Below are 13,181 nucleotides of genomic sequence, written 5' to 3' on the forward strand. Positions count from 1 at the left end.
GCCCAAAAAGCACATAAAACTTAGTCGAGCCAAGAGAAATTGTGGGTTAAATTGAGCAGGAACACTTTTACCCTTTCCCAGTTAGCCCATAAGCAAATTGGCCTTTGCCTGGTAGATCTATAAATTTATGGACCAGCCCTCTTTTTAAAAGAATACTAATTTAAAAAACATATACATGCATTATAACCTATATATCAAGTAACTATACCAAAAAATGAAAATTAATTTCAATAATGTAACTTCAATTTCAAAAAATTAATATTGTACCTTTTAATACATTAGATTTAATTTTTTCTCATTTTTTAAAAAGAGTCAAAATGGTAGATTGGCAAGACAAATAGTTGGGTCTAAAACTAAAAATTAGTTGGGCACATGGGTTGGGTCAGCAGGTTGCTCTGAGCCATCCATTTTGACAACTCTAACAAATAATCAAATAGTAGTAGTGATGGTAATAATGACAATGGTGATAATGGTAATAGTGAGATAATGGTGGCGATGGCAATGGGTAGAAAGGTATCAATAATTGGGGAAGTTCTTGTGTTAATGATGACATTCAAAGTGGTGTTTTAGTAGTGGTGGTGATGATGTAGTGATAGTAGAGGAAACAGTGATGGTTGTGAATTTTATAGCAACTGTGGGTGGTGGTGGCCCTAATGATGATGGTTAAAGTTGCTACAATGGAAATGACAAAAATTGTGGAGACAATATATGTGGGGCTGGATACAATATATATAGAGAAGAGAAAAGAGCATATGGTAAACAACTATTAGAAAAACCAACTACACAAGATGTAATACAACACTCTTATGGTTAGTTAGTTAAAGTATTAATATCTGTATATAGTGTGCCATTTCCACCATAACCTGTTGTGACTTCCCATTTATTTTCCTAAAGGATTATTGGGTCTCGATATTTTCCAATATCAATAACAATGCTGCCAACCAGAAAAAAATTAGTTCATTCTCTCTCTAAAACTATTAATTTCAGAGCGCATACTGAATATATTTTAGCATACCTTTATGAGCAAAGAATATAACAATTGAACAAACGAGGTGTAAATTAAAATCAGCCCAACAATAAATAAAGACATATTACCTGTGCAAATTTCCATTGAAATGATCACATTTGATATTTGCAATTAAAGGAAAATTAGTTCCAACATATGGTAAAGAGAAATCCCACTTCCCAGTGCGCCAGGCAGATTCATATTGCAACTCAGCAAACTCCAAATCATGCTGATGCAGATCCTTGGTTGAAGTCAAGCCTCGGCAATACATGTCAAGCAGGTGTGCACAGGCAATCTGCTGCAAGGATCTAATCAACCCTTTGTAAGGTCTACTCTGCCTCATCCCATCTGTCTTGGATGCAAAGGATGAAGGATGTTCTGATCCTGTTTGTTTCAATGCCAGACCTCTAGAACTGCCATCGTTCTGTACTGAGGTATGTGACTGCACTTGCAAGTCATAATACTCTAGGGCCTTTCCCCAGTTTCCCTCATGCTCAAATGTGATTATTTGAGAAGTCAACTATCATTTTTATCAACCAATATAAAATAAAATGAAAAAAAGAAAATCAAAAGAAAAGAAAAAGAAGATGAAACGGGTGAAAATCAAAAGAAACATGAGTCCAAAACCACATAGCAATTATGCATGACCTATCTTACATGGATACAAACATGGTACCAGGAAAAGGCATACGGGTTTTTGATAGACCTAAGGGTAAACAGGGGTGGATTGTATATGAGAAGAGAAATAGGAGGGCGAGTTAGAGGGGTTAGTCAGTTAAGGGAGCTGAGGAGGTGTTAGTATAAATAGGAGTTGGTTAGTGGCAGAGGAGAGATTATGTTTTGACAGTTAGTTGGTTATCAGGTTAAGTCCTGTGGAGGAGGGTTAAGCCTCTTGTATCATTGATGCATATTCAATTCTTTGTGAATAAGATACAATACTATTCTTTTTCTCTTCTGCGTTTCTCTGTTGCTTGTGTGAGAAGAGTTCTTGATTAGGTTCCCAAATCAGGAACCTAACAGTTTTCAATATAAAACAAATGCAAATATAACTAATTTTCTGCTTCTGTATTGCTCTGCATTAGCCTCTGTTTAGGGCTCACAGTTTGTTGGTCCCATGTGTATCATTTAGTTAATGAGTAGTCTAGTAGTCTTGACAGAACTCACAATCGTTCAGTTCTGTGATAAAAGTATTAGAAAGAAAAATCAGGCTCACTAACCTCGGGAGACTGTAGAATTCCATATAAGCTATCTGGTTCATTGATTCCAGTGACTGCCGAAACAAGAATTTCAATATGATCTGGCAACTGATAGGAAGCCAACAAAACGATCAGTCATAAATAAGAAACCGACATGATTACGGAGCAAAACAATCTCAATAAATATTTTACAAATTATGCATAGCCAAGAAACAAGTTAATTGCACAAAAAATAATTTTAAACAGTGTAATATAGTATATAGTCCAACTAAAACAAAATAGCATGCATAAAATGTAAACATATTCAGTAGAACTTACCATTTCATTATGAGGGAAATCTGGACCTCCAATTGTTAACGTTTTAAATTGCTCTTCACACCAATATTCCACATACATAACTGAAGTAAAATATGACCCACAACTCTGTAATAAAAAAAAGAAGCACATGTAACAAAAATTTATATAAAAACACACGAACAAAAAGAGAAGTGCATAGAATCTGCCACTTACAGCTGCCAACTTGGCAACAAGAAGATAGTCAATGGAGAGCCAATAAACCTTGGAAGATTAAAGCAAAGAATAAGTTCCGTTAACTTTTGCATTCAATAAATTATTCTCTTTTAGAAAATAATTGATGTTTGAAGGTAAGAAGCCAGGAAGATAATACTTTCTCCCATGAGGATGGTGACTTTGCCAAGGAATTTGAAACAACTGCAGATTCTCTTGCCTTTGCAGAAGTGGACCGAGTTTTAGAACTATAACTTGAAGGCCTTGAATTCTGCAAATTAACAAAGTAAACTAGGGTTTCGTTAACATCAACCCTTGGAATTGATTTTAAGAAACATTTGAACTACACAACACTGTGCATTTTATATAAGTACAATATAGTGAAGATTCAGGGAACAGAAACATTTGAATTTAATATGACGGGTGTCTCAAATAGCAAATTATTGTGATAAAAACATTCAGAATATTTCTATAGAAATAAAAAAAAATATCTTCAAAATATTCCTATGCATTTCAACATATTTTTATTACCTTATTTTAAAGGATTTGATTATTACAAATAAAGATGATGAGAATGTAATTTGTGTGACTGTTATCTGTAAAATAATTCTTTATTTCAATACATAGTTCAGCTACCATGAAAAATTGATTTGGTTGTCCGCAGAATGTCTATGTATCAGTAGTATAGGGCATGAGTGTAGAATATTTTGCAATCAACCAATCAAGCTTTGCCAGGTATGTTTGCATATCCACCTTCTCCAAACTGAAACCTATGCTCATCAAAATGGAGTTATTGAACGTAACCATAGACACATTGTTAAATCATGCGTCCCTTCCCTTACAGATTTTGGATTCTGCTTTTGTCACTGCCATGTATCTTATTAATAGATTACCTACAACTTCCTTATACTTTGTTATTACATATTTTATTTTGTTTAATAAAGATTCGGATTTTCATTTTCACAACTTGTGGATGCTCTTGCTTTCTCCTTTTACGACCATTAAGTCTCAAACTTGATTTTAGGTCTAAAGAATGTCTTTTCTTAGGATATTCTCAGCTACACAAAGGTTATATATGCCTATCTTCCCGTGGTCGTATATTTATTTCAAAAGATGTCTTATTTGATGAACATAAGTTTCCTTATTCTGTGTTCTCAAAAATCACCAAATTCAATTAAAGATGTTGGTCAATCGTACTTCACCTTAAGTCCAAATTTGTCACCACCTCAACAAAAATACAGCGTCTAGTACTTCCATACAATCTTGACTATGATTCAACACCTGAAGCTTCTCCTTCTACTTCCAATCCTTCTTTCAACTTCTTTTATGTCACAATCTCCTCCTGCACCTCTTCTTAATACTCATCCCATCCAAACCAGGTCTAAATTTGGCATTATTCAACAGAGTTTATCCTTCTCTGTTATTATCTCATTCGAAATCTACTAGTCTCAAACAAACTTTTAAAGTTAAACATTGGCAGGATGAAATGTAGCAAGAATATGAGGCATCATTAAATCAAAAGACTAGGAATCTAGTTCCTAATGCTCTTAAAAGAAAAGATGTTGGTATTAAATGGGTTTTTAGAGTCAAGGAAACTACAGATGATTCAATCAATAAACATAAAGCTTGTCTTGTAGCAAAAGGTTTTCATCAGGTTCATGATTTTGATTTTCATGAAACCTTTTCTCTAGTGGTTAAACCTATTAGAGATCGACTTATTCTTACTGTTGCTCTCTTTTATGAATGGAAATTGTATCAGCTTGATGTTAATAATGCTTTCTTGAACGGTTTTATAGAAGAAACTGTGCATATAGAACAACCATGTGGTCTTGAGCTGTCTGATAAATCCCTTTTGTGCAAGTAAAGTATGATTCTTTATGGCTTGAAACAAAATAGTCTTCATCAGTTTGGGTTTGTTATTAGTAGTTGGGATACTTACCTGTTCATATACAAAAAAGGAATAAGAGATTATGTATTTCTTGGTTTCTGTTGATGATATCATCATAACTAGAAGCTCTATTAGTCTGATTCAGAATGTCACAGCCACACTTAATGCAACCATTTCCTTAAAACATCTTGGTCAATTGGATTGTTTTCCTGGACTTGAGATCAAACATTTACCTAATCAATATGTTCTTATGGCTCAGAAAATATGAGATTTTCATAAAACTCAAATTGCTGAAGTTCATTCCTTTCTTCTCCTATGATTTCAAATTGCAAATTATCTAAACATGGTGTTGATCTATTCTCAGATATCAGTAGTTGGTGCATTGCACTATGCTACTCCTACTAGGCCAGAAATTAGTTTTGCTATCAAAAATGTTTCTTGGTTTACATTTTCAGATAGGATTGCTACATAGTCCAGTTTCTTTGCAAGCTTTTAGGGATGTTGACTGGGCTTTTGATGTTGATGCTAGAAAATCTACTTCAGGTATATAGGAGTTTAGCACAAACTTCTGCTGAATTGTCCTGGATATCCAAATTACTTACAGAACTTCAAGTCTCTTCTAGCACTCCAACTCTTCTTTGTGACAATCAAAGTGTTGTTTCCATTACTCACAATCCTGTTTTTCATAATCACACAATTATGCATTTCTCACATTCCAGCTCTTGATTAATGGGTAGATGTTTTAACCAAGTCAATGTCTTTAGCTTGCTTTGTTTTTTGTCGTGGCAAAAATGTGAAGAGTTTTTCTTCTAAAAAATCTTCTCAATGAGTTTGTGGGGGCTGTTAGTATACATACTACAATTTACTATAGTTGACTTGTATAGTTTACAATGGCTTTGTACAAATGTAGGTTTACTTATAATTGTACAACTTCCTTTTCTCTTTGTAATTGTACAACTGTCAGTTTCTATAACAGTAGTAGTAGACTACATCTATAAATACACATGGTACCTATGACTCTAAGCAAGTCACAATAATAAAAACATTCAGTTCAATCTTGTTTTTCTCTCTCCTTTCTCTGTTAAGTATCTCTAAGAGTTTGTGTGTGACAGGATATAATGTGATGGGATATAATGGGTGCAGGAGAGAAGGAAACAAATTAGGAATTAGTTGTTAGTTGGTTAGTTGGTTGGGGGGCCTTTATAAGAAGGCAGGGAGGTCTGGTGTCAAGGGTAGCTTTTGATATTCATTGTATTGACAGGAGGTTGTTCCTGTGGAGGGAGAGTGTTCCCTTGAGAGTCCCTTGAGAGTTGGGTGTTGTACAGTGTATTCTTGATTACCAAAATAATATACTATTTTTGTCCAGTATTCTCTGTGTGTGTGTGCGCGCTGTTGAGTGATAGATAGATTTCTTAACCAAAGAAGTCTATCAAATTGATCTGACCTGCCGAGTTCTTGGCGTATACCACGTGTCTTTGCTTTTAATTCCTCCAACGTTGTCTCCAGCGAATCCATCCAATGATAGGACATAATGTGATAGGATATAATAGGTGTAGGAGAGAAGGAAACAGATTAGGAATTAGTTGTTAGTTGGTTAGTTGGTTGGGGGACCTTTATAAGAAGGCACGGAGGTTGTTAGGTATTCAAGATGAAATCCCTAACGAGCTCTCTAACTCTCACTCACTTTCACCAACACAGAACAAAATAGAATGAGAAAGAATAGAATTGCATTCACACCAACAAATCAAGAATACAATGTACCCAGGAGCTTAACCTCCTTCACCAGGTTCTAAGACCAGTCAACTACATACAAGTCACTAACTAACTTTCAGAAACAAATACAGGGTCCTTATATAGACCCTGTTCCCGCCCTCTTAACTGTTATTCTGTTAGATAACAGTTAGGTATTATTCCTCACCCTTTTCCTCTCATAAACCCTCCAAGGCCTAACATTACTCCCCCCTTGAAAATCAACCTTGTCCCCAAGGTTGAATTCTGGGAACTGTTCTTGCATCATCACACGATCTTCCCAAGTGGCGCTTTCCTCCCCACTGTTTTGCCATTCAATGAGTAATTGCTCTCCTTGGTCCCCTCCTTGCTGCCGGACCCGCCTATCTAACACTCTGCTAGGCAAACAGGTTGGGCCACTTTCCTGCAGATCTTTTGGCAGCTCCTTCTCTACCTGCTTCGTTCCAATAGCTAACTTCAACTGGGACGCATGGAAGACTGGATGAATCCTTGCGTTCTCAGGTAACTGCAACTTGAATGCTACTTCCCCTATCTGCTGAATCACCCTAAACGGTCCATAATACCTAGCTGTTAATTTCGGGTGCAACCTCACTGGCTTTGTAACTTGTCGGTGCGGTCTGATTTTGAGAAATACCCAGTCATCCACCTTAATCGTAACTGGCTTCCTCCCTCGGTTAGCTTGTTTGACCATCGCATCCTGAGCCCTTGCCAAATGGAAACGGAGTTGCTGCAGTGCCTCATCACGTGTCTGCAATTCCTGGGCTACAGCTTCTACCATCGTTTCTCCCGGTACAAACCTGGTCAAAGTAGGGGGTGATCTTCCATAGACAACTTCAAAAGGGGTACTCTTCGCTGCTCCCTGATAGCTGGTATTATACCAGTATTCGGCCCAAGGGAGAATCATGTTCCAGCCTTTAGGCTGTTCAGAGCAAAAACATCTGAGATAGCCTTCTAAAATTCTGTTGAGCACTTCCGTTTGTCCATCAGTCTCTGGATGGTAGGAGGTGCTCATCTGAAGCTGAGTACCCTGTAACTTGAATAATTCCCTCCAAAACAAACTGAGAAAGAGTGGGTCTCGGTCACTGACTATAGTTTTGGGTATCCCGTGCAACTTCACAATCTCCTTTACAAATGCTTCAGCCACTGTCTTTGCGGTATAAGGATGTTTGAGAGGAATGAAATGTGCGTACTTGCTCAGACGATCCACAACTACAAGTATCGCGTCGTACCCCTTGGATTTCGGCAACCTTACTATGAAATCCATGCTGATATCTTCCCACACAGCCTGGGGTATTGGTAGGGGTTGCAACAATCCTTGGGGAGAGGCTGCTAAATATTTATGTTGCTGACATACCAGGCACTGAGTTACGAATTCTGTTACAGCCTTCTTCATTCCGATCCAGTACAAGGACTGTGCAATCCGGCGGTAGGTGCGGTATACTCCCGAATGACCTCCCGTCGGTGTAGTATGATGCTCAACCAGCAGCTTCGGAATCCAACTTGACTTGGCCGAGAGAACCAGTCTCCCCTTGTAGTGCAACCTCCCATTCTCCATCGTGAACGCTGGATGTTTGTCAGGATCTTGGTTTATGGCGGTTATGATTTTTCTAAGCTCTTCATCCTCATCAACTTCTTTTACCACTTCCTGGAAGTCTTTCCAGTATGGTCTTACTACAATATTCAGCTCCTTCTCCATTCCTGGAATACCCTCCTCGGTTTCCTCCTCCGATTCATCTCTTTCCTTTCTAGATAAAGCGTCAGCCACCTTATTAGTTTGCCCAGTCTTGTAAACAATTTCGAAATCGTAGCCCAGTAGCTTGGCTATCCAGTGTTGTTGAGCTGGGGTGGTTATTCTCTGTTCCAGCAAAAACCGCAAGCTTTTCTGATCAGTGTGCACAACGAATTTCTGACCCATCAGATATGGCCACCAGTGCTGAACCGCCAACGCCACCGCCATGAGCTCCTTCTCGTAGATCGACTTCCCCAACGTCCCCTCCGACAACGCCTTACTAAAGTAAGCTATGGGTCTTTTTCTCTGTGTCAATACAGCCCCGATACCCACCCCCGAGGCGTCACACTCCACTTGAAACTGCTGTGTGAAATCTGGTAGCGCAAGCACTGGGGCCGTCGTCACCGCCTCCTTTAATCGACCCATTGCTCCTCTAGCAGCTTCAGTCCAGACAAAGCTCCCCCTTTTTAGCATCTCCGTTAATGGTCGCGCTATCTTGCCGTAATCTCGGACGAATCTCCGGTAATACCCGGTGAGTCCCAAAAATCCCCTCAGCGCTTTTATCGTTCTCGGTTCTTCCCAGGCTAGAACCGCCTCCACTTTCTCCTTGTCCATTTCGACACCTCTCCCTGTTATTACATGGCCCAAATACCTTATCGATGTTCTTCCAAACTCACTCTTCTTTCGGTTGACAACCCATTGTTGTTCCTGTAGTCGCCCCATCACGAGATTCACCTGCTGCATATGCTCCGTCCAAGTCGGACTGTACACGAGTATATCGTCAAAAAAGACGAGAACGAACTTCCGCAGGTAGGGTCGGAACAGCTCGTTCATGGCACTTTGGAAGGTGGCCGGAGCATTGGTGAGGCCGAAAGGCATCACTAGAAATTCGTAGTGGCCCAAGTGCGTTCTGAACGCCGTTTTTGGAACATCCTCTTCTTCCATCCTTATTTGATGGTACCCGGATTTGAGGTCCACTTTCGAAAAGTACGTCGCTCCCCCTAGTTCATCCAGAAGCTCTTCAATCACCGGGATGGGAAACTTGTTTGGAACAGTCACCCTGTTGAGAGCCCAGTAGTCGATGCAAAATCTCCAACTTCCGTCCTTCTTCTTAACGAGGATCACCGGACTGGAGAATGGACTTATACTGGGTTGGATAACCCCTGCATGTAACATCTCCGCCACCTGTCGCTCGATCTCCGATTTCATGACATGTGGGTAACGATAAGGATGCACATTTACAGGATCGGCCCCTTCTTTTAAAACAATTTGATGTTTCGCCATTTTATTAGGTGGCAGTCCTGGAAATTCCTGGAATACCCCCACGTACTGTTCCAAAAGTTTCTTCATATCCTCCTTTTGTTCTCTCGTCAACTCACTTTCTTCCTCCGTCTCCCAACTTGCCTCTTTACCCTCCAGACTCCAAACCAACGCACACGACTCTACCTCGCTGAGTTTCATCAGTTGTTCGGGTTCTATCACCCTCCTCTCCAACCTCGGGTCTCCGGTTATGGTGCGTTTCTTCTCCCCTTGCCAGAACGACATGGTGGATTTTCCCTAGTCTACCGTGATCTCACCCAACTTAGCCAACCACTCCACTCCGAGAATCATGTCTACGCCCCCCAGTTCGAACAAATAAAATTTCTCCGTGATCTCGACGTCCCCCATGCAAACCACCACTCTCGGACAACACCCCCGCGTCTTCTTCCGTTGACCATCCCCCAAACTGACGTGATATGGGGATGTGTCTTCCTGCTCGAGTTTCAGCTCCCTCACCAATTCTTGACTAACGAAGTTGTGGCTCGCGCCACTGTCCACTAGTATCAGCACCTTTCTCTCTCCCACTCTCCCCTGCAGCTTCAAGGTTTTTGGTTGAGTCAGCCCTCCGGCTGAGAAAGCCGACAACTCCATGCATGGCGGTTCTGTCTCCGCCCCTGTCTCTCCTTCATCTCCTTCTTCGTCCTCGGCCAACAACACCACCCTCAAGCTCTTCTCAGGACATTGGTGCCCGGGACTAAAGGGCCCCCCACAGCGAAAACATCTACCCTCCTCCCGGCGCTTCAAGTACTCAGGATACGGCAAATTTCTTGAGCTCCGGTTCCGACTGTCCCCGCCGCCGTAACCTCCGCTCCTCACGGGTTCACTCCCTGGCGCCGTGTCGCGCTTCACCGATCCCACACTCTCTATCGGTGTCGCTCGAACCATGCTTCCCTTTGGTTGCTCTGTCCTCGTCACCACCGCTCCTCCTCCTGACGGTCGTCCCCACGCGGGGGTAGTCTTCGCTGCCGTCCATCCCGTCAACCCTAGACCGCGAAGAGCTTCCTCTACGTCACGCGCAATCTTCATCGCCGTCATCAAATCGCGGGGATCATGTGGTCTCATCTGACACCGCAGCTCCTCGCGTAACCCCGCAATGAAATAACCTAACAATTGGTTATCGGAAAACTCCTTTGTCTGCCCCGCCAATGCTTCGAATTCTTTCACGTACTCCTCCACGGTAGTGGTCTGCCTAATCGCCGCCATTCTTTCGTAAATTCCCCCATGGTGGCGACTCTCGAATCGGATCAGCAATGCTTCCTTCAACCCCTCCCAGGTTCGATCAGTTGCCTTGTCTTTCCAGAACTTGAACCAGTAAGCAGCGCTTCCCTCCATGCTGATATGAGCCAATTCGACTTTCTCCGCTTCCGCTACCTTCTGAATCTCAAAGAACTTCTCCGCTCTGTTAATCCAATACAGAGGATCAGGTCCTTCGAATATGGGTAACTCCACCCGTCGTCTCCAATTAAAGCCGTTGTCTGATCGCTCGCCCTCTTTTCCCCCTCCTTCGTTCCCGCGCCGGTTCCCTCCATTATGGTTCACTGAATCCTGACTTTCATCCGAGCCTGATTCCCCTTGGCTGTTACGTTTTCCCATCAACCGTAACAATTCTTGAATGTCTTTGCGCATCGCGATCGATTCTTGGCGATTCGCCGCCGTCTCTGCCTTCAAACCGTCGACCAACACAGAACTCTAACTCTCACTCACTTTCACCAAGACAGAACAAAATAGAATGAGAAAGAATAGAATTGCATTCACACCAACAAATCAAGAATACAATGTACCCAGGAGCTTAACCTCCTTCACCAGGTTCTAAGACCAGTCAACTACATACAAGTCACTAACTAACTTTCAGAAACAAATACAGGGTCCTTATATAGACCCTGTTCCCGCCCTCTTAACTGTTATTCTGTTAGATAACAGTTAGGTATTATTCCTCACCCTTTTCCTCTCATAAACCCTCCAAGGCCTAACAGAGGTCTTGTGCAAGGGTAGCTTTTGATATTCATTGTATTGACAGGAGGTTGTTCTTGTGGAGAGAGAGTGCTCCCTTGAGAGTTGGGTGCTATACAGTGTATTCTTGATTACCAGAATAATATACTGTTTTTGCCCAGTATTATGTGTGTGTGTGCTGCTTTGCGTGTCAATGTTCTCCAACTTGATGTTCATAAAGCCGGTGAGTACAATATAGAAACAGTGAACACTTTATGAATAAAATTTCTTGGCCTTTGTCCATACATCATAGCAAGGTGTAAGGACCCAATATTGTGCCTGCATATTGGGGGATAGAGAGAGAATCAAAGCATACTAAATTTGCTTAGTGGAGGCAATAACAAAGGTTGGAGTTGTGAAATGACAAGGTCTGCCTTGCCCTTGAAACCATAACTAGATAGCAAAGTGTTCTAATTTGCTATCCCTATGAGTCTTTTGCATGGGATCATTGGTATGTTGGTGAAAGTCAGAGTAAATTGAGCAGAAGGTGTTTGTTGGAGATGGAGAAGAAAGGTGGGGATGTCACAAGAGGATGGGTGGCCAAAACACAGCATTGGATGCTAATATGAGGCTAGCACATGAGACAAACATGTCTTATATTTTAGAGGTATGGAGTTAGGTGGAAATTCTTACACGATGATGATCCGAGGGTGGCTTTTGCTCGTGAGAGAAAGGTGGTGGATTCAAATATGGTTAATAGAGGATTGTGGCAATGCATGAGCCAATTTATCCGAACAGTGGAGTGGCAAAAGAGGAGAGGAATGGAAGGGACAAAAGGAAAACCAAGCTCTATGACACCATAAAGTCCTTCTCTTTTATTTTCAATTGTGTTTATTAAAACATGTAAATTCTTTATTTATAATCATTCAACCCATAATATAGGGATACGTAATAATGGAGAATATCCATAACTATCAACTGCACACATTTCCATAATTACAAAGATCAAATCATATCTTTTACAATGTTTATCATCTTTATACCTCTAAAAGTAGATTTTAGGGCATTTTCCAGTAGATAACTTTTAGCTTCCTATCAGAAATATATTAAAAGATATATTTGAAACTTTGAATTATATTTTTCCTCTCATTCATGATTGTATTTATTCAATACATAACTCAAATTGAAGACTTTTTTTTATTCCTTTCATTAATAATATGTTGTAATATTCATTGCCTCAAGCATGTCAAAATGTATTATAAAAAATAGGACAGTTGAATTATATTCACCTTAGAAACTTCTCGCTTCAATGGCACAAATGAACATCTTTCCATGACATAACGAATACGAAGTTCATTAAGACTATTCAAAACCACTTGAATCGATTTCATCAACTTATTTGACTCTGTAAATACATGCTCTGTCAACTGCAAAATTCAACGACACTTCAACTTAACAAGCAAAAAAAAGTGTAATTGAACTTTATGTACAGAAGCCATACATTCACAGCATTTTAAATAACAATCTTATTAACTCTAAGCCAAACAGGCGGTAATACAATCAATGTCATATCATTATCATTATGAACGAAAAAATGAATGACTAAGTAAGCTCTCTGAAAAAAATAAGAAAGGGAAGAGGTGCCTTCCATTAGTAGAGTACAACCTGCATACTGATCAATTTGTGAAGATCGATCTCTAGATCCTTCCTTGCAGTGATATTGACAAAAATGCTTGGCAAAAGAAACTCAGCAATTTCCCCTTTAAACATTATAATATCTTGACAAAGTCTGAATTACAATAGGGTAGGAAAATGAGAGGGGCAAAACAAATAAAAAAGAGCCTGATAAAGGCCTGC

The 13,181-nt window shown here is 40.3% G+C and overlaps 1 protein-coding gene across 9 annotated transcripts in view; it reads right to left on the reverse strand.

Annotated features, from left to right (window-relative positions):
* The window catches only part of LOC108331474 (serine/threonine-protein kinase ATM), a 93,047-nt gene that overhangs the window by 20,694 nt on the left and 59,172 nt on the right, over nucleotides 1-13,181 (reverse strand). For all 9 annotated transcript variants that reach the window (XM_052875823.1, XM_052875822.1, XM_052875824.1 and 6 more), the window contains 7 exons: nucleotides 12,990-13,113; nucleotides 12,614-12,751; nucleotides 2,870-2,980; nucleotides 2,713-2,760; nucleotides 2,521-2,625; nucleotides 2,224-2,310; nucleotides 1,096-1,526 (listed from right to left, as the gene is read on the reverse strand). In XM_052875823.1, coding sequence (XP_052731783.1) covers nucleotides 1,096-1,526; nucleotides 2,224-2,310; nucleotides 2,521-2,625; nucleotides 2,713-2,760; nucleotides 2,870-2,980; nucleotides 12,614-12,751; nucleotides 12,990-13,113 — 1,044 coding nt within the window. The remainder of the gene's footprint in view (nucleotides 1-1,095; nucleotides 1,527-2,223; nucleotides 2,311-2,520; nucleotides 2,626-2,712; nucleotides 2,761-2,869; nucleotides 2,981-12,613; nucleotides 12,752-12,989; nucleotides 13,114-13,181) is intronic.

Source organism: Vigna angularis, chromosome 4 (assembly GCF_016808095.1).
Source record: "Vigna angularis cultivar LongXiaoDou No.4 chromosome 4, ASM1680809v1, whole genome shotgun sequence".
NCBI lineage: Eukaryota > Viridiplantae > Streptophyta > Magnoliopsida > Fabales > Fabaceae > Vigna > Vigna angularis.